The sequence below is a fragment of the Dreissena polymorpha genome, chromosome 13 (genome assembly GCF_020536995.1).
Source record: "Dreissena polymorpha isolate Duluth1 chromosome 13, UMN_Dpol_1.0, whole genome shotgun sequence".
Taxonomy (NCBI): Eukaryota; Metazoa; Mollusca; class Bivalvia; order Myida; family Dreissenidae; genus Dreissena; species Dreissena polymorpha.
The window spans coordinates 8,748,945-8,776,727 of record NC_068367.1 but is presented as its reverse complement, the minus strand read 5'-3'; the positions used below and the strand labels follow the sequence as shown (position 1 = coordinate 8,776,727).

Sequence of the window (27,783 nt, the reverse complement as noted above, 5' to 3'; positions counted from 1 at the left end):
TTTTTCCCTATTTTTTTAACGTTGACCCTATATTTCCCCGATTGGCACCACATAAAATGTCAAGCTAAGTCTACATGTATGCTACATACACACCACATTTCAGAACACGACCTCAAACAAAGTTAAGTTATTGAGATAAAACATTTTTCCTTATTTTAATTAACATTGTTCGAAACGACTGCACCAAAGTGCATTATTCAGCTAGATAAGCATTTAAGTCTTATACACACTGAATTAATCAGAATATAGCCTTCTAAACCAGTTATTTAAGGAACATCAGCTTCGGCTACTGCCAGAATGGGTGACTGCAAGTTACATTAATGGTGTCAAAACTAAACTTGGGTCAAACTCCCAATTAGTCCCTGATGGAGAGAGCATATATATGGGATTAAACTTAAGGGAGCTGTAGAAAAGAGAGTACCCTATGAAGCTTTATGAGCTTGACATTTCTACAATGGCTCATGGGTCCCTAAAGATGAAAATGGAACGAATGGTGTGAGTATGGTCACCCGCAACAGCTTTTGAGCTAGTTTGTGAATTTAAACAAGAGATGTGTTTGTCAGAAACACAATGCCCCCTATTGCGCCGCTTTGAAATAAAATTTCAATATATCATTTGGCAGGTTTAGAAATCATCTCCCTTTTAAAGCTTATTACTTCCCTTGGATTGTAGTTTTTTACTTTGACCTTGAAGGATGACCTTGACATTTCACTACTCAAAATGTGCAGCTTCATGAGATACACATGCATGCCAAATATCAAGTTGCTATCTTCAATATTTAAAAAGTTATGACCAAACTTCAAGGGTCAAGTTTTAGGAAAGAAAAATACAATGATATTTGACCTTTGACCTTGAAGGATGACGTTGACTTCACCACTCAAAATGAGATACAAATGCATGCCAAATATCAAGTTGCTATCTTCAATATTGCAAAAGTTATCAAACTTAAACCAAGGTTAAAGTATTGGGACAGAATGACAGGCCAAAAACAATATACCCCCTCTTCTTCGAAGAAGGGGGCATACAAATGTCAGCTATATTTACTGCCTGGAGAGGTTACATCATATTGGTGACCCTGCAGATGCTTTTTCATTGCTTTCAAAGTAGAAAATAATTTCTTTAAATGAACACATAAATATTAACGAATCTTTAAATGCTCAACAATTTTATAACTTCATTACGGTGGATTGCTTCATGCTTAAACACAGGGCCAGCTTTTAAAAGGTCTTCCAATTATTTGTAGTTGCCATGTGGTCCATGTGAAGTAAAGACATTGGCATTCAAGCATTTTTATTTCAAGTGCACTACATAATGATGGATAATTAAATAAGGTCACAATTTCTGTAACAAAACAGTTTATTTCACTCTTCTCATTACAAACTGCCAATTTTAGCATATATCAAAGCATAAACCTACAACTATTCACATAATTAAAACATCACATTTCTTTAGCTTCAAAGAAAACTACTGTTTTTTATGTTAGAATGGGCATTTTAAACAGAAAATAAATATTGTTTATCATCGTCACTTGAGTTCATACACATTATATGCCCAATAAACAGTATGTATCGTTTATCTGTCCACCTCTCCGAAGACCACGTCCAGGGTACCAATGATGGCCACAACATCTGCCATGAATGAAGCCTTTGCCATGTGGTCAAGAGCAGCCTACAAATAGATAACATTGTGTTAGGGCTATTTTATGAAAGGACTTGATTGGATAGGGGGGGGTGCAAATGTATTTAAGTTTTGGGGTTAAGAGCAGACCTGATCCAGATTTCAGTCTTGTAAAGTCTGAAGTTCTTTTATACATATAATACATATTGAATAAACACATTTCCAGCTTCGGAATCGAAGAATGTAAGTCTCGGGAAGTGCAAGTCTTTGTCAGGCCTTGTGGAAGGTGAAAGGTGAAAAATGTCTTTAAAAGCCCTCCTTCTGAATGTAATTAATGAACAAGGAATATTACATGACTGTGAGGATGAGTGAATAACGAAGTCACACAACAAGTGACCTACACACCACCAGAACACCATTTATTATATACCTCCTCACTATAAAAACAAATAAAATCATTCCTGAAAGAAACCATTATGTCAAATAGTGTTTTTGTATATTAAAATAGAACAGGGTTTTACTTTTGTGGCTCAGTCCTAAATAGTTATTTACCATTCATTAAAATAAAAGTAGTTTGCTTTTCCACCTGTTGAATACCAAAACAGCACACTGTTAAATTTATGGAATAACTATTCAGTCTTTAACAATTTAAATAGAACTCAAACTATGAACAAGGGCTGTTTGTAAAACATGCATGCCCCCCATATGGACTGTCCATTGTAGTTGCAGCCATTGTGTGAGTACGATTTTTGTCACTGTGATCTTGACCTTTGACCTAGTGACCTGAAAATCAATAGGGGTCATCTGCGAGTCACGATCAATGTACCTATGAAGTGTCATGATCCTAGGCAAAAGCGTTCTTGAGTTATCATCCGAAAATCATTTTACTTTTTCGGGTCACTGTGACCTTGACCTTTGACCTTGTGACCTCAAAATCAATAGGGGTCATCTGCGAGTCATGATCAATCTACCTATGAAGTTTCATGATCCTAGGCGTATGCGTTCTTGAGTTATCATCCGAAAACCATTTTACTATTTCAGGTCACTGTGACCTTGACCTTTGACCTAGTGACCTCAAAAACAATAGGGGTCATCTGCAAGTCATGATCAATCTACTCATGAAGTTTCATGATCCTAGTAGGCGTATGCGTTCTTGAGTTATCATCCGGAAACCATTTTACTATTTCGGGTCACCGTGACCTTGACCTTTGAACTAGTGACCTCAAAATTGATAGGGGTCATCTGCGAGTCATGATCAATCTACCCATGAAGTTTCATGATCCTAGGCGTATGCGTTCTTGAGTTATCATCCGGAAACCATTTTACTATTTCGGGTCACCGTGACCTTGACCTTTGACCTAGTGACCTCAAAATCAATAGGGGTCATCTGCGAGTCATGATCAATCTACCCATGAAGTTTCATGATCCTAAGCGTATGCGTTCTTGAGTTATCACCCGGAAACCATTTTACTATTTCGGGTCACCGTGACCTTGACCTTTGACCTAGTGACCTCAAAATGAATAGGGGTCATCTGCGAGTCATGATCAATGTACCTATGAAGTTTCATGATCCTAGCCCCAAGCGTTCTTGAGTTATCATACGACAACCACCTGGTGGACAGACCGACCGACCGACCGACATGAGCAAAGCAATATACCCCCTCTTCTTCGAAGGGGGGCATAAAAATGTTGACTGTTTCAATATGAAATCTTATTTAAGACATAAACAGTTAGAATACCATTTGTCATTAGTTTCCAGCGAAATCATGTTCTGAAGTATTTTACAACTTATATAAGAGAGAAGGGAGGGTACAACAAGGGGGGATTACCAGATGGGCAAATCCTGGGGCCTTGATCTTGCATCGGTATGGCCTGTTGCTTCCATCAGACACCAGGTACACTCCAAACTCACCCTGAAGCAAGGGTTCAGAAAAAGCTTGTTAGATTGGAAAGAATTTAATTATTCAGCATATATGAACACTTTTGCTTTGCTACATGCGCTTTCTTAAAAACACTGTGCATACCGAAATTGACATCATTTAGGAATTGTGCTTTCAATAATCTGTTGTTCAAGAGTTTAGTAATTTTGTTAATATCCTTATAATATTGTTCTATTAAAGTCTTACGTCATTGGGTGGTATTCCGCTATTGTAATATTTTCGGCCTTTTCCAAAACTTTCCTTCTATGGAAGTTTAATGTAATTGGGTAATATTTTACTGCAATATTAATTGGGTAACATTCCACTATTAATGTTGTTTGAGTATTTTCTGAGATATACCTTCGGGGCTTCTACAGCCGTGTATGTAGCGCCAGGTGGAACGTTGAAGCCCTCCGTGTACAGCTTGAAATGGTGGATGAGGGCCTCCATAGAGTTCTGGAAAGAGACACACACAAGCTTGCTGGATGTGATGACAATAGAACTAGCAATAGCGCAAACTTGAGTTTTGTAATAATTGCAAGCCAAATTTAACTAGCAATCGCACAAATTTGAGTTCTATAATAATTGAGGAAAAATAAGGCTACAGGCATCGAAATTGAAAAGTTCAAAGATACAGGCCTGAATTCTTACTTGATATTAAGACAAGACTATTGCCAAGCAATATATGTCTCCTACCGGCTCCAGCATTGTCAGATTTTTTATATATATTTATATTTGTTGCCATAGCAACCAGAATTTTTGACGTAGGAAGAAAATGAAATGACGTGCATAATGTCCATATTGCCATCTATTCATGTTTCAAGTTTCATGAAAAAATATGAAGAACTTTAAAAGTTATTGCAGGATCCAGAAAAGTGTGACAGACTGACGGACTGACAGACAGACTGACAGCCCAAACCATAAGTCCCTTCCGGTGAAACCGGTAGGGGACAAAATTATTACAACCTGCCTTCATTAAATTGAGAATCTGAGCTTACCGAATTCCAAATATACTAGTGCAGTGGTCATGCTAATTAAAGAATAACTGTATATAAGTGTAGTATTTGTGCAAGTTTCAATAACTGTTTATATCAGAACAGCATTTCAATCTCACCTTCATTTCAGCTCTCTTTGGCGGACACACCTTGTTATCGTCAGTTTTAATCTCACCAGCCGGCATGTCATTGAGACATTGGTGTATTATACGCAGACTTTGTCTCATCTCTTCCATGCGAATCAAGTACCTGGCAATGGAAACAGATGCGTGTCATCCTTTGTCACAATAATTTAAATCAAATTAGACACCAAACCAAGTTTAAAATACACAAAATACTTGAGAACCTCAACATGTTTTGTATGTTAGAACTCTTGTAAGTGCTAGTAACCAAATAAATTTTGAAGTATTGTGATCTTAAATGTTAAACAGATATATTGAGTTGAGTTCAGAATTTATTTTACTTTAAATCCTAACAACCCATTTGGCAAAACAATCCATATAGCCCGCAGTGACACAAATGTTGCTATCAAGAAGGTTTAAAACAGCTTCATTGGCAGAAAATGTTAGGCGCTAAGTACATTATTCCATATTTTTATTATTTCATTAACCATAAACCAGTTTAAATACGCAAAACAGGGGTGATGATACCTCATATTACCTTGCTTGGCTGTTGTGGCTTTTTATTAATTTTGGAAGGCATAATGCAACTCTGCAGAGAATTCTGTTAATCTTTCACTATCTACTGTTTAATCATCTATATTCGTTGGCATGTAATTGCATGGCTTTTTCAATAAATAAATATTTCATGGACATGGACACATAAATTCATTGATTTCTGTTTTAAGTAAAAACACAACAAACTAATTATTTATCATAATCTTTAATTTAAGGATCAGTCAACTCATAAAATAAAAACACAAATTAGTGTTGCACTACTAATAATGATTTTACAGAATCTATTTATACATTCCTACCTGTCGTAGCAATCACCCTTTGTTCCTATGGGCACATCGAACTCCACCCTATCATAGGCGTCATAGGGCTGCTGCTTCCTCAGGTCCCACTTGATACCCGATCCACGCAGCATCACTCCACTGTAAGCAGAAATGCACAGTCATCTTTTGAAAACCTTAACTTACAACTGAATTTCTTTAAATAAATGTTTTTTCAATTGCAGAAAAAAAGGAAAGGGGTAAAAAACACAAGACAACACATTCAATTCCTGAACTTACATACCCTGTTGGTGCTAAGCATTTATTTGTCATGGAAAATTCCTCATAGCATTAATTTGTATCTTTAGAAATAGCCCCAAAAGCGTAAACAAGGGTGTGATTTAAGAACCACCTCTGAGAAGCCACCTCTGAGAAGGAAAATGCCCAACACCATTTAAAGGATATGTAATCTCTTCATTTCTATGTAGTACAAGAAAAGTTAATGATAACTATTTGTAAAATTATTTAAATAATTGAAGTGAGGAAAACAGCTGAAAGGAGGAGAAATTACACCCCTAATAAAGCGTTCTTACCTAAAGCCGTGGAGCAGTGCATCCTCTGCAGATATGACCCCAATGTTCTCCAGGCGGTGACGCCAGATACGGTTGGTGGTCAACATGTCATCCACCTCATCAATACGCTGACCAAACTTGGAAATGAACTCGTAGATGTCGTCCATTAATCCTAGTGGCAGATCCTGGCATAGGGACAATTCAATAAATGGCTTCCATCAATCAAAGAATAAGAATTAGTTACCAGTATATATAACCAGAAACATATACAGTAGATGTCATTTCAAACAGTGATGAATATCTCCCACATGTGCCTCTAAAAGCCTTTTTTAACCAGTTTGTATTATAATTCACTCCTGATATAAAATTGCTAAGCACATACATTTCTACCTCAAACACATAAGATCATTTTTATGTTTACTTCATGTATAGTCAATGTGTGAAAAACATAGTTTTAATAAGTTTCAAATTGCTCATCAAAATACCTCAGATATTAAATTAATTTCAAATTACTCATCAATTTAATTGAATGATTTAGTTAATTTCAAATTATTCAATTTACTCATCAATTTATCTGACTGAGAGATTTAATTCAAAATATTAATCAATTTACCAGAGAGATTCAATATGTTTCTAATTATTCATCAATTTACCTGAGAGATTCAATGAATTTAAAATAACTCATGAATTAACATGAGAGATTCAATTAGTTTCAATTTACTCATTTTATTACCGGAGAGATTTTTTTGGTTAAATTTTCATCAATTAACCTGAGAAATTCAATTAGTATATAATAACTCTTCACTTTACCTGAGAGACGCCCCCTGGCCTGATGTAGGCAGCATGCATTCTTGCACCAGACACACGCTCATAGAACTCCATCATCTGTTCATTTTAACAGGTATGACATATTAAGTACTCATTAAAAACTACATACCCACTTGCTTCATTTTCCAACATCTTTTTTTACACATCATTTATACTCATTATACCGGTTACCAGGGAATTCTGTTTTAAATAGCATTTGGCATTGGAAATGTGGTAATTTAAATTCAATTCATCCAATTGCTTGATTTATGTAAATATTTTTTATTTCATTGATGAACAGAAATTCAGAATTACAATATTACAAAAGCAATGATTTCTAAATATTGTTGATGAATGAGGAAGCAATATAATTTTGAATATATATATTTGACTTTATGTAACACACAGCACACTGACCTTGCTATCATATTTTAAACTAAGTTAATAGTTGTAACATACAGACATACAGCTATGCAATAGAAAAAAAACAAACAAGCTGCACTTTCAGAAAACAGGGCCTTTTTTCATTTGCGCAAAGTGTCATACCAGATTAGCCTGTGCAGTCCTAACAGGCTAAACACGGACAACACTTTCCGCTTTACTGGATTTACATTAAGAGACCACTTCCTTCAAATGAAATGCATAGGCTAATCTGGGACGACACTAAACACACATGCATTAAACCCTTATTTCACAGAGTGAGGCTCAAACCTTTTCTCTCTCTTCAAAGAGCCAGAAGAAAGGAGTCATGGCGCCCACATCCAGAGCATGGGTGCCGATGCCCATGCAGTGGTTGAGAATTCGGGTGATCTCAGCAAACATCACTGAAAGCAAACATCTTAAAAACAAGGTTGGACAAATATTGTGTACGCCAGCTGAACAGATATATAGTGGATCTTAAACACAGGGCATCATTCACACTTTCTGAGATTCACATTTTGCGATATAGTCCTCATTATACAAAACTTGACTAGTTAAAAATGTAACTTTTTAAATAGTTCTTAACTAACATGTTACTTTTTATTAATAAAAATTATAAAAATATTAATGAGCTCATACTTGATCTGAGAAATATGGTACACTAATACAAGCATTTTTAGAAAAAAAACAACGAAGTAAGCAACAACTTTTAATTTATCTTATATATATTTTCTGATGAATGTAAAGCAGCGCAACAAGTAGATAGTGGTTATCAGGCAATCAAGACAAAACAATAATACAATAAAAACACTTAAACAAAGAAGTTTTAAGCTACACACCTCTGATGTACTTGGCTCTGAGTGGTACTTCTATATTTAGCAGTTTCTCAATAGCCAGACTGTAGCACTGCTCGTTACACATCATGGACACGTAGTCAAGTCGATCAAAATATGGAAGACCCTGAAGTAGGTTTTAAAGTTTACAACTCACTACATGTACCAACTGCCTTTCTTTGCCTATATGTGTATTTCAAAACCTATCTAAATACATCCTTTGATTGTGTATTAAACACTATTACAAAATATTGTGCGCAGGGCTATGTTTCGCAAGATCCTCAAGTAAAATCACATAGTAAATAAATGAAAAGACTTATTTTGTCTTGAGTTGTTGAAATAATATAAATTTCAAAATAAATTAACCAATGACATAAGTTGCGGTACATTGTACATATACCAAGGCAAGTGCTCTAATACAGCATCGTATAAAAACAGATATAGGTCTCTGTCTGATTCTAGACTTGCAATCGGCAATCCCGAATGCTTGGCTAAAACTTTGGCTATAGTTTCTAAAATTTGGCTACCAAAAAATCCATTTGGCAAATATGTTGGCAACAGAAATTTTTGAGCCAGGGGACACTTTACAAACATGCGTTACGCCCACTTTTCCCAAAATCAGGCCCGTATTTTAAAATAACAACAAGATACAGGTTACATGAATGCTAAACAGGGATCATGTGTGTGTTACCTGCATGTATGTTTTATGTTCAATAAGCTTCTCAGTGGCCCTGTGCAGCAACCCAATGTGAGGATCACAGCGCACCACTCTCTGTAAGGACAGACATTTATAGAGGGGGTACATACCATTTTGATTCAAAATGAACATCATCAGTTGAATATAAACTATTTAGCATCAAGGAATAATTACAACCTATCTTTGATGGCTTTCATCTACATGCTGCATACAATAATTCATCACATCCATACGCTGATATATACCTGATACAAAGGTGTGTGATTTAATTTTGTATATCAGCTCAGTAGGTGTCTATATCAGTGATTGCTTGAAGGCAAGTTACATAACTCTGTGTCAAACAAACTATAAATACATTGTTTTCCATAAAATGTATCCAGATTCAGCTTAAAAAACTATTTGATACCAAGATGCATTACCTTTTATACACAAAAAAATGTATCAACAGAAGCAGAAAAAATGCTCATGGCCTCATGTATAACATGCCAAACATTGTTCATTTTTTTAATTCCCCCTGGAAATCTTGGGCCATCGCACTAATATTTTATCATTACTAAAAAACAAGTTACTACCCTAACAATCAGCACAAATAAAACAAACAAGAGAGCCATGATGGCCCTGAATCGCTCACCTGATAAACTGTGGCCTCTATTGTGTCATACATGCCATAATTTTTTAGGTCCAAAGCAGGACATTCCATAAAAAATTGTCGGGACAAAAAGCGGGACACCTAAAACGATTTATCATTCCACCTTTACTGTAGTCAGTATAGTACTAACAAATACTCTTGATACTTTTATTCCAGACATAAAACATCTGATATAAAGCATGGAATCTAAAACATAACAATAACAGTTTTATAAAACAATACAATAGCAAACAACGAAGATAATATTCAACGAAGATAATATTCATCTTTTTAGAGTACAAAATCTAGAACATTACGACAACAATACTCATTATATTAATTTCAATGGCAAACATTAAGGCAGGGGAGGCTATCCAGTACACTGAAAGTACGGGTTACAGTAAACTATCTACCGAACAGTTACATCAGTTACACACGGAATGTGCGGCCGTACACATTTCCGAGGTAGGTTTTTGGTGGAAGCAAACCGTCTTTGTGTTCATTTTAACTGTCAACAACGCCTCAACCGTTTTTTACACCAACAAAAACAAAAGGACAAAAGAAGTCTATGGATGCTTTACTCGAATTTTTTTCTCTAATGTTAATAATCATATTTTGTTTTCTTTTTATATACACATATTAAACTGAATTGTGAATTGTTAGGCGCTGTATTGGGGTAGTGTCAAACTGTCATGAATAACAACACGTTGTTTTTATTACAATAACACAAGACAAGATGGGTACCACTTTTACTGTTTGTTGCGATGTTTTTTTATGCATGTATCCATGCGCAGTTTGTTACTTGTCAATTGTCGCGGCTTAATTGGAGTAAGGTCAAGCTGTCATACATAGCACCTCGTGGTTTTTAGCTTAAATGGAGTAGGGTCAAACTGTCATGCATAGCACCTCGTTGTTTTTATTACAATTACACCCAATTACACTAGACAGGATTGGTATCACTTATTGGACTGTTTGTTGCGATTTTGGTATATTGCACATTCGAATTATCCCGCTATTTATGAACTAAACATTGAATGTAAAAGACTCATTAATGACGTAGAGTTAATTTTACAAAAGAATTGTTCTGTAAACCGTTTCAAACAAATACAAAAATAAACACATTTTCAACATTTATTTTATAATACAACTAGAAATGGCGCGGCAGAGGCCGACGCGTATCCCCACGCCAAATGTTTGACCTAGGTGTGCCCCAGGGTTGGTAATGGGGCCATGCATAGCTGAGATTGACCGTATTGTCATAAGAGAAGTTCATCATCAATTAGAAGTGAATTGGTGTAGAAATGAAGAAGTTATAGTAAAAGGCAATTTTGGGTGGGTGTGGTCTATGTGGGCGGGGCCCCAGGGTTGGTAATGGGGCCATGCATAGTTGAGATTGACCGTATTGTCATAAGAGAAGTTCAGTATCAATTTGAAGTGAATCGGTGTAGAAATGAAGAAATTATAGTAAAAGGCAATTTTGGGTGGGTGTGGTCTATGTGGGCGGGGCGCCCCAGGGTTGGTAATGGGGCCATGCATAGTTGAGATTGACTGTATTGTCATAAGAGAAGTTCAATATCAATTTGAAGTGAATCGGTGTAGAAATGAAGAAATTATAGTAAAGGCAATTTTGGGTGGGTGTGGTCTATGTGGGCGGGGCCCCAGGGTTGGTTATGGGGCCATGCATAGTTGAGATTGACCCTAATGTCATAAGAGAATTTCAGTATCAATTTGAAGTGAATCCGTGTAGAAATGAAAAAATTATAGTAAATGGAATTTTTTGGTGGGTGTGGCCTATGTGGGCGGGCGCCCCAGGGTTGGGATTGGGGCCATGCATAGTTGAGATTGACCCTAATGTCATAACAAAAGTTCAGTATCAATTTGAAGTGAATCCGTGTAGAAATGAAAAAATTATAGTAAATGGAAATTTTTGGTGGGTGTGGCCTATGTGGGCGGGGCGCCCCAGGGTTGGGAATGGGGCCATGCATGGTTGAGATTGACCGTATTGTCATAAGAGAGGTCCAGTATCAATTTGAAGTGAATCGGTGTAGAAATAAAGAAGTAAATGTAAAATAACCTAAAAAAATGAGTGATAATTTCTGACGCGGCCCCACCCCAACCGCTATAACTTTTGACCCAGGGGTCAGATTAAAATTCCAAATAGTGCAGGGTCGCACATATGCTCATAGCTACCATGTGTGTAAGTTTCAAGGTTCTAGTGCTTTTAGTGTAGGAGGAGATAGTGGCCAGGACGGACGGACAGACGGACGGACGGACGGCGGAGATAACCACAATATCCCCACCTTTTTTTCAAAAAGCGTGGGGATAACTATCGATAGCAATAAGCGACCACTATCTTGAAGACCACCATGGTGTGAAGGCCTGATGAAATCAATAATTAGCCGATAAATCGCTGATAAGGTGTCATAAACAACACTGGTACACACGATAAGTAGAATCGGATTGTTAATTGGGGGCAATAAAGGGATTAGCGGGGGTAAGTGTTAGCGAAACAGAGCTTGAATAGCGAATTTTATTGGGAACCTATAGACCTTACATCGTTTTTTACGAATGTTGGGACAAATCGTCTCATATCGGGACGGCGGGACAAAGGGCCCAAAAGCAGGACTGTCCCGCCGAGATCGGGTAGTATGGCATGTATGATTGTGTACAGGAAGTTTTACTATAATTTGACTCGATGACCTACTTTATGACCTCAGATGACCCATTTACAATCCCAAGCCAGATTTCATCAATTTATACATTCTGACAAAATTTCATTAAGACGTGATGAAAACTGTGACCTCTTTCATCTACACAAGGTTTAACTAGAATTGGCCCGGTGACCTAATTTTTGACCCCAGATGACCCATATACGATCTGAAATCAGATATTATCAAGATAAACATTCTGACCATATTTCATTAAGATCAGATAAAAAATATGACCTCTATTTTCTACACAAGGTTTTTCTATGATTTGACCTAGTGGACCTAGTTTTTGACCCCAGATGACCCAAATACAATCCCAATCCAAATTTCATCAAGATAAACATTCTGACAAAATTTCATAAAGATCTGATGGAAACTGTGACCTCTATTGTCTACACAAGGTTTTTCTATGATTTGACCTAGTATTTGACCCCAGATGACCCAAATACAATCCCAACCCAGATTTCATCAAGATTAACATTCTGGCCAAATTTTATAAAGATTGGATGAAAACTGAGACCTCTATACCTTCTACACAATTTTTTTTAAAACTTTGACCTAGTGACCTAGTTGTTGAGCCTAGATGACCCAAATTCGATCCCAACCCAGATTTTATCAAGACAAACATTCTGACCATATTTCATTAAGATCTGATGAAAACTGTGACCTCTATTGTCTACACAAGGTTTTTCTATGATTTGACCTAGTGACCTAGTTTCTGACCCAAGATGACCCAAATACAAGCCCAATCCAGATTTCATGAAGATAAACATTCTGACCAAAATTTCATTAAGATTGGATGAAAACTGTGACCTCTATTGACTACACAAGGTTTTTCTATTATTTGACCTAATGACCTAGATTTTGACCCCAGATGACCCAAATACAATCCCAACCCAGATTTCATCAAGATAAACATTCTGACCAAATTTCATAAAGATTGGATGAAAACTGTGACCTCTACTGTCTACACAAACAATTGTTGAGGGAAGCATGCACGCACGCCAGACATCACACGATCACATAAGCTCACCGTGTCACTTCGTGACAGGTGAGCTAAAAAACAAAAACAGCACTGCAAGTGTCGCCGTTATATGATTGAAACCTTAACAGGATATTTAACAAAACAATAGGGCAGTAACCGGTAATTCTCTATGTAGCTTAAATCTAACACACTTTTATATAAAATATTGATGACTTAATTAAGTAATATCATGATAGCAAGAAAAGTCTTCCATGCTGATCTTCATAATTTGTAAATTCATACATGCTATTCCTGCGGAAAACAAAATCACTTCCATAACAGCCAACAATTAGTCTGATTTCTCCAACAAGATGCAGGACAGCCTTTTAACAAATTTGAAAGAGGGTCACCCATGCTTTATTCTTGTTTAGTTATGTCAAAATCTGCCCAAAGCGGCATCCAGTGCTCCAGAAAACATGCGTAAAGGCGTAAAAACAAATTAAATTTCCTAAAATACGATTTAGATTTAAGATCTTTGCATAAAGTTACGCACTGAAAAAATAAAACATGAATTCGAACTTTTAGAACGTGCGTAAAACTTCCAGTAGCAAATTATATACGGTAAACATTTCATCCCCGTTCTTACTCGTCCAGGCGCTCAATTAACACTAAAATTTTAAGTCAACGTCACTCAAGTGTTTGCTGTTAGGAAGAGCCACACCTAAGAACGGTCGAAAGGCCAAACGGTCTCGATTCTGTTCTCCTAGTATTGCAGGCAAGTCATTACTAATTATCGTACCTTTTTAATTACACTTATCGTTACTTTTATACACAAGTAATATACTGTATACCTATTGGAAATGTCATTAAAATTAAATGTTAAATAAAGTTTTTGATATGACTTTAACAGCGACCAAAAGGCCATTATTACCTTAGCCGAAGAGTCAGTGACCGTTTTACATAAAAAATCAAAATGGCCGACCAAAGCAGTGTATCAAAGCGTGGAAGGCAAAAAAAGCTATTTCAGTGTCAAAAGTCCAAGCTGCATGCATTCTTTCAATTAGATTCAAATACCGAAAGCATAGTTTCGCCAATAATTGATTAACTTATAAGCTCTTGCGTAAATGAATGTGAATCTAAAGCACTCCAAAAACATTCAGGTTCAGTGTTTGCTAGAACAGCTGAGTAATTATTTGGTTATATATTGTTAAGAATAAATTTTATAAATAGAGGGTAAAATAAGAATTAATTTTTAAACAAGACATCAGTGGGACATATCTTCTGACCAAGTTTCATGAAGATCGGAAAATAAATGTGGCCTCTAGATTGTTTACAAGGTTTGACTATAGCCATATAAGGAAAAATGCCCCGCCCCCTGGCGGCCATGCATTTCAACCAACCGGGATCATTTTCTAACTCGTCCAAGATATTATTGGGATGAATCTTCTAACCAAGTTTCATGAAGATCAGACAATAAACGTGGCCTCTAGAGTGTTAACAAGATTTTACTATAGCCATATAAGGAAAAATGCCCCGCCCCTTGTCATTGAGACCAATCTGCTGACCAGTTTTCATGAAGATTGGACAATGAATGTGGCCTCTAGAGAGTTAACAAGGCAAATGTTGACGCCGCACAAGGCACGACGCACAAAAGGCGATCACAAAAGCTCACCATGAGCACGTTGTGCTCAGGTGAGCTAAAAAGGGAGTAAATAAGAATGTAACCAAATTTTTTTCTGGAGCTCTGACGGCATCCTTTACATACACAGTGTTATACTATAAACAACATCACGCCCTCAAGAGTCAACAGTGAGTCTGACCTCTCCAATGAGATGCAGGACCAGCCTAAGTACACCATGAGCTGCAGGGTGCTGGGGGCCAAAGTTCAGGACCACATTCTGTATTGTCCGCTCATAGTCCTGCTTGTTGCCTGCAAGATACCACAGAGAAAGCTGCATTCTGCACTCCAGATCCCCTACATGTCATTTGAGAAATATGTTGTGCTTCCACAGCTGCTCGAATTCAATCTCGCGTTCGCCTATTGAGAAACAATGTTTTTTTTGTTTTTTATGTGTAAACTTTATTTTTCGAAATATTTTACAAAATATTCGTTGATTTTGAGTATTTATGGGGCCTTAAAAAGTTATGAATAATAAATTATTACGATGCTCCAAAGGGATCTCCCACAGTGCCTTCTGTTCTGGTGTTGCATCTGTGTAAAGTCCCTCATGGGTCTTTATGAACTTGACATCTGGCTGCCAGTTACTAGCAGTTCGGCTGAAAAGAAGAAACACAAATGTTAGGAGCAAAATAGTACAGTAAACCAACAATATCTTCTCTTAAAGACAAAATTTGTGCCACTATTAAAAATTATGGTAAAAGTTACTGTTAGATAATTAAAGACAAATTCATACTTTTGTAAATTTTTTCAATAATGATAAAAAATTGTTGCTCTTTATAATATATATGTATATGTCAAAGAATAAAATGCATTTTAATAAAAAAACAAATGGGTCCAATAGATTGGTCACATTCAACTAATCTCATCTGTTTGCATCAAAGTTTAACATTCATATAAATAACAGTTCAAACATTCAGATTACATTTGAAAGTCTGCAGTTATATTCTCTGGCTGTTTTAACCCTTTCAGCGCGGGAACTATTCTGATAGTATTCTTTGAAATTTTTTTGAAATAAATGCTAATTTTAGAAATTCAGCAGACGAACTTATAGCAGACGACAAATTTCCCAGCATGCAAAGGTTTAATACACCTTCCTGGGATGTCTCATCAATTAACTTGAACATACCTAAGGTGCCACCCTAGAGACCTTAAAATATTGTTGTTCTTATAGACTATAGTCACATTACTCAGCACAATTGTTGACAAAGCAATTCATTACCTATATTGATAGCATCTGACTGACCATTTCTATTTTTTAAAGCCAGTTTCAAAGTTACACTGGCCATTTTTAGCATAGGTGCAACGCACCTATGCTTAAGGTATATACGACATTTTGAAAACCCACATCGATCGGTTGACCATTTTGAAGCCTTACCTGATCAAAAATCAGACGAAATATCTATTTAATTTAGTATATGGTAATTCTTACAATTTTTTTTTGGAAACGTTTTTCTAACGTTTTCTTCCAAGAATATTGCTAACACCGTTTTAAGTGAATTTTTCTAAGAACGTTTTACGTGAAAAAACCTTCTAAGAAACTAAAAAAAAATTCGTTCATAAAACAATTCTGTTCTTGTTGATAGTGACCTCACACCTAATTTCTATTTCCTTTGTTTACTGTTCTGTGAGAGGTCAAATGTTTACATAACTGAATTCATAAGGCCCTGGTTTAAGGATATGTAACAGTTCATTGGTTAATTATAAATAGAAATTAAAACATATTCTCAGCAGGAAGTGGGGCATAAAGCACTTTTATTCTTTGAAAATGTGTAAAAAATGGCGGAGTACGATGAATGTTTTCTGATTCATGACATGGATTCTGACCTGCCTTTCTATGGATTTGATGACGTTAAAATGATTTACTTTGAGCCAGAAATTAACGTTACGAGTAGAGCTAACTGTTTAAATGTGGCATCGGATTTAATGGATTCGCACGAATTCTGGACGAGTGTTGTGTCTGTTAAATATGTAAATGTATCAAGTCGGAAAAGAAAACAGATGGATGCATAATGGTATGCGTGAAATAATGTAATTCATTTACTGGTATTCATGGATTAGAGAACGGACCATCCAGTAATGGTAGGTACTTATTTTCAATAACAAACTAATTACAAATGCGCATAGTTGCAGCCTTTACATTGATTTTGAGCTAAAATCGAAATATATTGATTTTAAGTAATGCATTAGAATGTTTTTCTGTTAAAATAGCCAATTACAGTAATTTAACTCAAATGAAACTACATGTTACTTTGATACACTGTACATTAATATTTAAAGTACAAAACAGGTTACGAACATATATTTTAATCATTCAAATGCTTTGTTTGGAAAGGAAATTACAAGTCGCTTTATGTATAGGTTTAGCACAGAATATGTATTGGTTGTGCAACGAACTACAAATATAATGAATAGGTTACTTAACGAAGTACACCAATCTGTACTATGATGGCATGTGTATTGACACAATGTTTGGTAGTAAAACATATAGCCGACGTCGTAGACAAACGGACTACGCTTTAACCTTGTCAGCCCCCACTGGCTTTGTATCCCTTAACTCCCAGCAACATGTGTATCACCCAACCGGCCCAAGCAAGTGTAAAAGGCTTTTTACATAACAACAGAATCCAGACAGCTTTGAATAGCATTTATTTCATAATGGAATACTTGTGTAGTGAACAGGGTGCAGGATAATGTGACTTTGTGGGGTTCCCAATTAAACATTAATGGATGTTAACACACGGGTTAGTGGTGCTTTTTTTCAAGTAACTTTTTTCAACAAGTTTTCTTAAGAATTTCAACTAGGGCATAAACAAAATATTTTTATGCTGCTTATGGCAATGTGAAATACATCAGATTTACTTTGTTTAATATGCCTGCTTTCTTGTTACAAAATTCCTTGTGTGCATCATGGTTACGCTTCATGCAACGTGAAATTGTGTCACCGATTTAAGATGTATTCAAGGATTTATTCTTATACCTTAAGAAATCCACACACTATGCAACAAAAACTGTCTTTCTGCACTAAAGAATTTTGCAAATGTATTTCAATAACTTCAGATATTTGAAAAAATAAAGTTCTTAACAGTGTTTTTACATTCTGTCCAAACCCTGTGTAAACCCTGAAAATTCTGTTAATTCTGCACCCTGGTAAATGGAAACCAATATTACTTGGTATTAGATGCTCTCAGAATAAATTCATTCATAAATGTTTCAAAAGTCTAAATATTTACGAAAGGCTTTAACCTTTACAATGCAAACGCTAAGAATAATTTTTGAACAATAGATCAGCTTGTTTTGATTGTTAATTATTCAAACTGTTTAATAATTTTGTCATCATCGTTCTTGAGAAGTTAGATGTAGGATGTTAAACCAAGCTAATTTAAATATGATGTTGTGTTCGTTTTTTTGCACCGCTCTGTTCCTTAGTCCTGGATTTTGTAGATTTAATCGCTCTTTGGTGGCTTGGTGATTTCTGTTTATAGTTTGACAGCTTTAGATGCTTCAATGTATCAGTAAAGGGACTTGTTTGTAGATTGTGACTTTTTTGGAAGCTTTACATTCATACATCATAACATGTAAACATCGGACCTATAGTTAAAAGGTAACTTGTCCATCCTGACTGTTACATAACAATAAGTTTGATTATGACTACTGCTTTGTCAGCCAGTAATTGGTTGGTGCAAAAAAAAACTTTAGTGCACTTATTGTTATATAAAGACAGCATAAAAGTGATTCATGGGATGAAACAAATTATTCCAACATTCTAGGTCAAGGTCATAATATACTCATTATATTACTAAACAGTTTCCTTATATAATTCAATGTAAAAGCGACATTTTTAAGTGAAAAAAACTGCAACATTTTGCACATAGAGACCCCCATAACCATACCTTTTCTGAAAGGACAATCTAGGCGGAGTCAATTTGTGCAATAAAAAAGATATGTCATGTGTAACCTTTTTCAGTGCAATTTTTACTATTAGTCTCTAAATTCATCATATTTCAGGGATTAAGTAGTCAACGCCTATTCATGCCCTACTACTATCCCCAAAAGATAAAACCATAACAATAGTTTAAAGTTCACATGACAGTCATAACAATGCAAATGTACATATAAACTGACACTTTTCTTTAAATTACTTTGTTGTTTGTTTGGTAATGAAATAATAATATTTTTTTAACAATAGATCAGCCTGTTTTGATTGATAATTATTCAAACTGTTTTTATAAGACAGCAATTGTTTACTTCATAAGTCATTCATCTGATGAAACAAAATTTAACAAGAACATCAGTATCATTCCACATTATTCCAACATTCCAGGTCGTATATAATTCAATGTAAAAGCAAAATCTTTAAGTAGAAACAAGGGCTGTTTGTAAAACATGCATGTCCCCCATATGGGCTGTCAGTTGTAGTTGAAGCCATTGTGTGAATATGTTTTTGTCACTGTGACCTTGACCTTTGACCTAGCCATCTGAAAATCAATAGGGGTCATCTGCCAGTCATGATCAATGTACCTATGAAGTTTCATAATCCTAGGCCTAATTATTCTTGAGTTATCATCCTGAAACCATTTTACTGTTTTGAATCACTGTGACCTTGACCTTTGACCTAGTGACCTGAAAATAAATAGGGGTCATCTGCCAGTCATGATCAATGTACCTATGAAGTTTCATGATCCTTGGCGTAAGTATTCTTGAGTTATCATCCAGAAACCATTTTACTATTTCGAGTCACTGTGACCTTGACCTTTGACCTAGTTACCTGAAAATCAATAGGGGTCATCTGCCAGTCATTATCAATGTACCTATGAAGTTTCATGATACTAGGCCTAAGCATTCTTGAGTTATCATCCTGAAACCATTTTACTGTTTCGAGTCACTGTGACCTTGACCTTTGACCTAGTGACAAGAAAATCAATAGGGATTATCTGCCAGTCATGATCAATGTTCCTATGAAGTTTCATGATCCTAGGCGTAAGCATTCTTGAGTTTTCATCCAGAAACCATTTTACTGTTTCGAGTCAATGTGACCTTGACCTTTGACCTAGTGACCGGAAAATCAATTGGGTCATCTGCCAGTCATGATCAATTTACCTATGAAGTTTCATGATCCTAGGCATAAGCATTCTTGAGTTATCATCCGGAAACCATTTTACTATTTCAAGTCACTGTGACCTTGACCTTTGACATAATGACCTGAAAATCAATAGGGGTCATCTGCCAGTCATGATCAATGTACCTATGAAGTTTTATGATCCTAGGCCTAAGCATTCTTGAGTTATCATCCGGAAACCATCTGGTGGACGGACGGACCGACCGACATGTGCAAAACAATATACCCCCTCTTCTTCAAAGGGGGCATAATAAATGCAACATTTTGCACATAGAGACCCTCATAACCATACCTTTTCTTAAAGGACATTCTAAACGGAGTTGTTTTGTGCAATAAAAAAGATCTATGTCATGTACCAAAAAAACAACAAACTTTGACATTAGTCAAAATCGACTGCTTTAGCAACTTTTTTACAGGCCATAAGTAAACACCTATGCATGCCCTACAACTATCCCCAAAAGATAAAACCAGAACATAGCTTAAAGTGTAAAACATGCTTTAGGGTCAAATACAATAATTTTTTAGAGAGTACAGCCCTACATGAAACAATTATTTATACTGTAACCTATACATTATTCCAACATTCCATGTTTGAAACTAAGTAAATTTTACCAATTTCAAATGATGATAATTAATAAACAAGGCTGTCTTTTCAGTATGAGTCTGTGTTGTAAGTGATAATTTGCTACATAATTAAATGTGTCCTTTTACTTTATGATTCTGTGGTGTTAATTGTGTATTCAAAACAGGTCTTGATTACACATTATTATTGGTTGCATTTGTGCTCCCAAATGAGCAACATGTATAGGTGGTTTTTGTGTGACGTCACAAGAGAGGTTTTCTGTTACTAAAAATAGATTGGCCGTCAACACTCTCGACAGCGGCCATTTACATTGTACAAGAGTAAAGGTCGTCGGAAGCCTAAATACTGACAATTTCACACAAACAAACTATAAATACACGTATTCTTTCTTAAAGTAAGACGCTAGTAAATGATATTTAAAAAAATAATAAAACATATAATAATTTGATTATAATTATAAGTGGTGTGAATGCGAAAGTGTTATTTATCATCAGCGAGGTGCATTGAGCCAGTTATAAAACAAAGCCCTTAATGAGCGACTAACATTTCAATCGTTTAATGTTATTTTAATTGTCTTTTACATTGAATAAATTTTCGTTTCGTTTACATTGAGTGAAAATATTATTAAATTTAATTAGCATTCAAATGAATTTTGTGTGTGAATATTTTGAAAATTAATCTGGCATGTAGCTCTACATGTATATAGAAAACTCTTTACTTGTGTTAATGAGCGATACAAATCTAGCATTTTATGATACCATAAATCTATACATTTAATTTATTTTACGCAAGTATTTTATATCCCTACTATGATCAAACGTGTTTGCATATTTTCGTGATGATGTTTCGAACACTGTAGTAACGCACGATCTTTACGCGTTAAATACGTTAAGTGTGTAACAGTAAATTTGTACAATATTTTTAATTTATAGATATAAACACTTCATTGTTATGTTTAAACTGGCTAATAAACATTATACATTTAATAGTTCCTGTCAATCCATGTCGGACAAATGTCTATTTGTTAAATATGTTCAAATATTTTATTAAAGCAACTATTAAGTATTTGGCTTAAATGACTGCTCAATATGCCAAGAAATGATATGGAGGTATCATAAATTGTGTTAAATGACCAGACACATGTGGCATATGCAGGGTATAGGTCCCCGGGTTTATGACACCCTGTTTTTTTAGTAATTGTCTTCACAGTATTCTATCATATCGAGATAATCGGTTGGTGATGAACAAAGGGGCAATTAAACACTGGGACAAAAATGCTGAAACAAAGAGTGTCAAAATTGGTGTGGACAATTAAATAAAAACAATTACATTTATCAAGAGGATTTAATTATTCTGTAACAAGGTAAGTTTTTATAGACATATATTGGTTCAAATCAGTTCGTGTTGATTAAATAAAATCAATCTAGATCTATTTGTTGTTTGTTTTCGTCCTTATTAATTTTGTGTTCGTTCATTGAAATCAATGTATTCTGAAAGAATTTCAATTTCTGAGTATTTTGTCGTTCTTAAAAAGGGTCGCGAATATGTGTCAAGTAGAGATTATTATGGTAACCTTATCACGATGCGGTTCATAAAATGCAAACAAGAGCAAAATGGCCGCAGTGTTGACGGCCAAAATCTAAGCATGCGCAAACGTGACGTCATTATCGGAATCCCCGAAACCTCCTATAAGATACCAAGTAAGATTTTGAGAATATTCCATTTATTCCACTAGTACACCAACATGCACTTACTAATGATTTCCATGCATTCCTTACACAGTTAAACAAAAACAAGATGTGTTTGTGAAACACAATGTCCCCCTATATGATGTTTGACATTGTAGGATGACCTTGACCTTGTGAAGGATGACCTTGACCTTGACCTTTCACCACTCAAAATGTGCAGCTCCATACACATGCATGCCAAATATCAAGTTGCTATCTTCAATATTGCAAAAGTATTCATAAAATAAGCGATTTGGGCCACATATATTTGACCTCTGACCTTGAAGGATGACCTTGACCTTTCACCACTCAAAATGAGCAGCTCCATGAGATGCACATGCATGCCAAATATCAAGTTGCTATCTTCAATATTGCAGAAGTATTCATAAAATGAGCGATTTTGGCCACATATAATTGACCTCTGACCTTGAAGGATGACCTTGACCTTTCACCACTCAAAATGTGCAGCTCCATGAGATACACATGCATGCCAAATATCAAGTTGCTATCTTCAATATTGCAAAAGTATTCATAAAATGAGCGATTTTGGCCACATATATTTGACCTCTGACCTTGAAGGATGACCTTGACCTTGACCTTTCACCACTCAAAATGTGCAGCTTCATGAGATACACATGCATGCCAAATATGAAGTTGCTATCTTCAATATAGCAAAAGTTATTGCAAAATGTTAAAGTTGGCGCAAACAGACAGACAGACCAACAGACCGACAGGGCAAAAACAATATGTCCCCCACTACTATAGTGGGGGACATAAAAAAAGAATTCTAAAACCAAAACAAACAAACAAGCTGCTTCATAGATAAAGTTAATTTAGCAACCCCAGCTAATTTTTCATCAACATCTGTTTTTAAAGGCAATTGCATATTTGAAAAGAGCTCTTTAAGAGCTTTTCAGAACAGTTTTTCTTTTTTAAATATCTTAAAAAATAAAAAAAGTTATGGAAATTTGAATATTGCTAAAATGCGCACAAATTCTGAATTTTCTCCCTATATAAAGTGAACAAGGAAGCGCGACATTCCAGGCACCGGAAATTCAAGTTCATACATTTTTACATAGTAAAATTGCCATAACTTTTTTTTTTCAGAGATATCTTCATGAAATTTGGAACATTTGTAGATCAATGTACACTCTGTTCATTAAAGTATTATAAACACTTTTAGTTATTTATACACACATGGTAATGATCAACACATTTAGGAAGCATATACATAATTTTATTAGAGACATAATTTTATTAGAGACATTATCTTTTTTTCGAAAGGCATCAGGCTAAAATATCTACAATTAACACATTTATTCACTCAAAAGCAATATTGGAATTACTTAAAATGGATACCGGTTTTAAAAAGCAAATTTAACTAATTTAGTCTTAACTCTCTAATCAAATTTTCACAGGTGTTTTGGGGGGGCGGAATGTCTTTTCATCGTTTTGGGACGGGGACATGCACACATTCTATAACTTTCTAATCCTTGAAATAAATCTATGAATATTTCTTATATATGTTATATATGTTGTCTTTTGTTGGTGCCTCTTTCACATTCCATAACCATTCAAAATTCAAACAGTCGGGCACAAATCCAGCAGAAATTAGGAATTGTTTCTGAACCGTCTGAATGTCTTCTCGAAGAGGCCATTTGTACTGGCCAAGTTTTCTGGTGGTAGTCATGAATTTAACCACAAAGTTTTCTTTATCTTTAACTTCAAAATCCATACCAGGCTACCAAGCATCCTGGTATGCAATTGCAACATATGCATTACAATTTAAAATTCTGCATTTAGATTCATCAAGTCTTTCACATTTTTTCACCGGGCACTTTTCTTTAAATTGACAAGTTTTTTTCTGGTCACATGTTCTTGAAACTTTGGTTTTGACATATTTTTCTGTTGATGCTTTGAATGAAGGGTTAAGATGACACAGTAAATTGAACAACACAGTTGAAATTTCCCAATTTTTTCTAGAAAAGTATTTATTTCAAGAATGAGTCCATTCTTCTGCCTGTTTATAGGCTACAAGGTTTCTGCCTTCTTCAAAAGAGAGGTTGTTATACCATTTTCATGACAGAATGGTCCTAGGTAGTCTGCCATTGACTTCCAAGATCTACTGAAAAAAAGGAAAGAAAAGTCAGACCTACATCATCAGTACATGTATAAATCATGTTAATATGCAACATTTACAGTGCAAAAACATTCTCACAGGCCAGTGGGGATATGCTCATTTGGACAATATCTACAACGTCGGGGCAAATTTATCGATTTAATCATGTCAACGATTGTTTAGATACTTAAGAAAACTTATTTTCATACATATAATTTATGGATAAAAACACCTTTGAGGGCATTTCATAACAATAACACGGGGTTGGTTTTCCTATGATTCGATCGCACGAGCAAGTGCCCGTCCTTACATCGAAATTACATATTTGCACTGAAATAAATAATTAATCGAGTCAAAATCAAGGTTTCTAGAACTCACCTTTGTATTAAGAATAAAGTTGAATCACATGAAGATGTTTTCTATCGGTAACATGCTCAAAATCGTCGATAGAAAAACGTGTTTACGATGCGTAATCAGTTAATCAAAATGGTGGTCAAAGGTGAAAAGCGAGGTCGCCGCGTGACCGGAGTAAATTTGAATAAATTACTACGTTCGGCTTAAAATGCGGGAGGGTTCCTATTGTTTCCCACAAAAGATTTTTATATCAAATTAAACTTCAAAACATTCCCTACAATATGATATATGATGCATAGTTTGGAAATCAGTACTTTTTGTAAAAAATCGGCGACACTTTAGGGGACTATATCTTCGGTTCGGATGAACTTAAAAATTTGCATCAAAGTCATGAATGGAGGTCGTGAACTTTTCTAAATGGATTTGTCCATCTCATTTATATTCATAAAGTTTAAGTCACCTACGAATAGGAACAAAGAGTACATGTGCCACGCGCCGAGTGCATGAAAGTTGATAGTCACGCGCAACAGCGAAAAACCATAATATTTATTGTTTATTAACAGATAAAACTGGGTTATAGTGGGTAAAATACAAAAGTAAAAGATGCATTTTGTAGAGAATTTTATTAGCTTTAAAATGAGACCAATTATAAAAATATTCATCAACAAATGTAATTTTAATCCCCAAAATGCCACAGGCGGTGTAGACTTTTCACAGTTTTCCAGATAAAATGTGGGATTATCGGAGATTAGCTGGGGTTGCTAGTTAATTACATAATTCATAAACAAAATAATCATTTTGATAATAAAGCAAGATTATACTTCAATCAAACAATTATTAATTTATTGGGGGTGAAACGTCAGCACTAAAACTAAAATGGGGGGGGGAAACGTCTGGGGAGGAAATGTCTTTGGGGGGAAACCAGGGTCTTCCCCAGGCCATTTAAGCGCCCCTTGCCGGGGCGCTTGAATTTCGAAATCAGAGTACTCGGGGCGCTTGAAATTTTCCGGTCAGTGTATTCTTCAGTAAAAGAAAGTGGAGATTGTCCAAAAAAATCAAGGTTTCCCTATCATGCATCAATATTCCCTGTTTTAAAAGAGCACTCGGCACCTACTTTCACAAGTAATCGCCATAAACACCACATGGGGTAATGGATAATCCACTGATAAGAGAATAGCATGACGCGCGTATCGATTTTTCTAGCCACATTACACGGTCATTTAAATGCTAACAAGGATGTATCTGGTAACTTTCCAGTCGTCAAACTGTGAAGTTCATCGTCCAATCGGTTACGCGAATGCTTATGAGGGCGGGGCTAACTATCGACCATTATTTTTGATTGACGTCGGTCATGAAGTAAGAGTTTATCCCAGCTTGATTAGCAAGTAGTTGTACCATTTGAGTAATATAAAACCGGTAATTAGTACAGTACAGAACATTAAAGACGGTTTATGGCATCATCATCACACCTTTTTACTGTAAACAAGTGTTACCTGTGACTCATAATTAATACGAGAAATTAATTGCAAGTGGTAAACAATTAATTATTATGCGGTTACAATTATGTGATAACAATTTATTTAATTCCAGTACATGTATATTTCAACATGTCCATTTATAGAACTGATTCACCTCGTTTTTCTGACATTTATTCGACACGTAATGCGCTTTAACAAATTTTCGTTGAGTTAATTACGCACACTTGTAAATGTTTCGTCCGATAATCGATAGTTGAGAAGCCTGCTGAAGGCAACCGGCCGTGATCCTCGTGGACAACGTGAATTTCATGCATAATTCCGTCAAAACATGTATTTGACTCGTAAAGTGTGTAAACAAATTATCGTTGAATTTATAACGCAACAGTTAATATTTGTTGAAATCTCAAATGGGAATAATTAAATTTGTAATTCAAAACCCATTACCGTAAGTCGATGTTAACGCGTTTTTAATCCGAAACACACTTCCGAATGTAAATGTTACCGCAACGTTAAATATTTTTGCTTCAAATTAGCAGTGCAAATTTATTTTGTGCCGAATCTTTTTCTCAATTAAAAAGAGCGCGAAAATTATGCAGCATGTACAACGTCGCGTCTATTGCATACAAATGGCGTGTATTGAGCGTTTTAACAAGCACACAACAGGTCAGGGGATTGACGCATATTCAGAGGCAATATTTCATCAAATCTATAAATAGTCACTTAAAAAATGGCAAGGTTTGTTTTAAAGAAATAACTGAAAGCTTTTATCGTAAATATTTACCAGAAAGAAATTGATAAAAACGGAACAAACGGGATTATCGGGTAATAAATAGAAACTTGAAAAATAGTAAGTATACAGTAATAGAGTCGGGTTGAAACGGATGTAGTGGGGAATCGTTCGAGTCGGGATTTTACTATCTGTGAGGAAAAGTTTTAAAACAATTAAACAATATAAAAAATATATTTTTTAATGACTGGCGGATATTTTTGAAGAGTCATAGCGCACCAAATGACGTCTTTTGACGCTGTTTTTCTTTGAGTTATAACTCACCACAGAACGTGAATTGACACGTTAAATTAAAAAAAAATCAACGTCGGGAGGGGACACCCCTCCCGAACCAACCCCAGGGGCGCCTGAACAAAATCCTGGGGAAGGCACTGGGGGAAACGTCCGGAGACCAAAAAATCAGTGAGAGTGATTAAGAATACTTCCTTTTTTTTAAAGAGAAAACGCTAACAAAAGCATTAATAGTGAAAATATTGTTGGTGCGAATAATGAGGCATTTATATTTATATGCAGTATGTGGAGTTAATATTTCACAAGGTGAAACAATTATGTAACACGAACCTAAATTATTTTTGGGACGAATAGTAAGTGCGAATATTTGACAAGTGACAACAAACAATTTACAACAACAGCGATTTACACCAAACATGCAGTTGATATCAAATGAGGTCATAAAACAAACCTTCCAACGGGTGCAAGCACAGCGGATGTCCATCTTGGTTTACGAATCTTGCATGCGCCTGTCAGGGAAATCTTTCGTAACAAATTTCCCAAGGACGCCATATTGAAAACTTAAGTTAGTCGGTTCAAGGCCGAACGGTGTAAGAAAACAAGGACACGGAAA

At 35.5% G+C, this 27,783-nt stretch overlaps 1 protein-coding gene and 1 long non-coding RNA gene across 3 annotated transcripts in view; one reads left to right on the top strand and one right to left on the bottom strand.

The window, feature by feature from the left end:
* Positions 1–27,783, top strand: part of LOC127855143 (uncharacterized) — a 178,862-nt gene that overhangs the window by 120,137 nt on the left and 30,942 nt on the right. The gene's annotated exons all lie outside the window — the stretch shown is intronic.
* On the bottom strand, positions 1,339–27,783 carry LOC127855139 (NADH-ubiquinone oxidoreductase 49 kDa subunit-like). The gene is made up of 13 exons (XM_052390538.1): positions 27,622–27,783; positions 15,259–15,371; positions 14,915–15,024; positions 8,789–8,869; positions 8,104–8,224; positions 7,556–7,668; positions 6,848–6,922; positions 6,059–6,222; positions 5,508–5,627; positions 4,651–4,780; positions 3,897–3,992; positions 3,447–3,530; positions 1,339–1,668 (listed from the first exon to the last, which is right to left on the bottom strand). Exons 1-13 carry the CDS (start codon positions 27,720–27,722, stop codon positions 1,573–1,575), a joined length of 1,404 nt encoding a protein of 467 aa, XP_052246498.1. The 5' UTR covers positions 27,723–27,783; the 3' UTR covers positions 1,339–1,572.

What these genes read in the sequence shown, in the direction of transcription:
- LOC127855139 (XM_052390538.1), bottom strand. Translation starts at nt 27,722, where the DNA reads ATGGCGTCCTTGGGAAATTTGTTACGAAAGATTTCCCTGACAGGCGCA. An exon ending in TCCTGCATCTCATTGGAGAG is followed by an intron (nt 8,870 to 14,914) that starts GTCAGACTCACT and finishes CTGTCCTTACAG; the next exon opens with AGAGTGGTGCGCTGTGATCC. An exon ending in TCTTTGAAGAGAGAGAAAAG is followed by an intron (nt 6,923 to 7,555) that starts GTTTGAGCCTCA and finishes TAAAATGAACAG; the next exon opens with ATGATGGAGTTCTATGAGCG.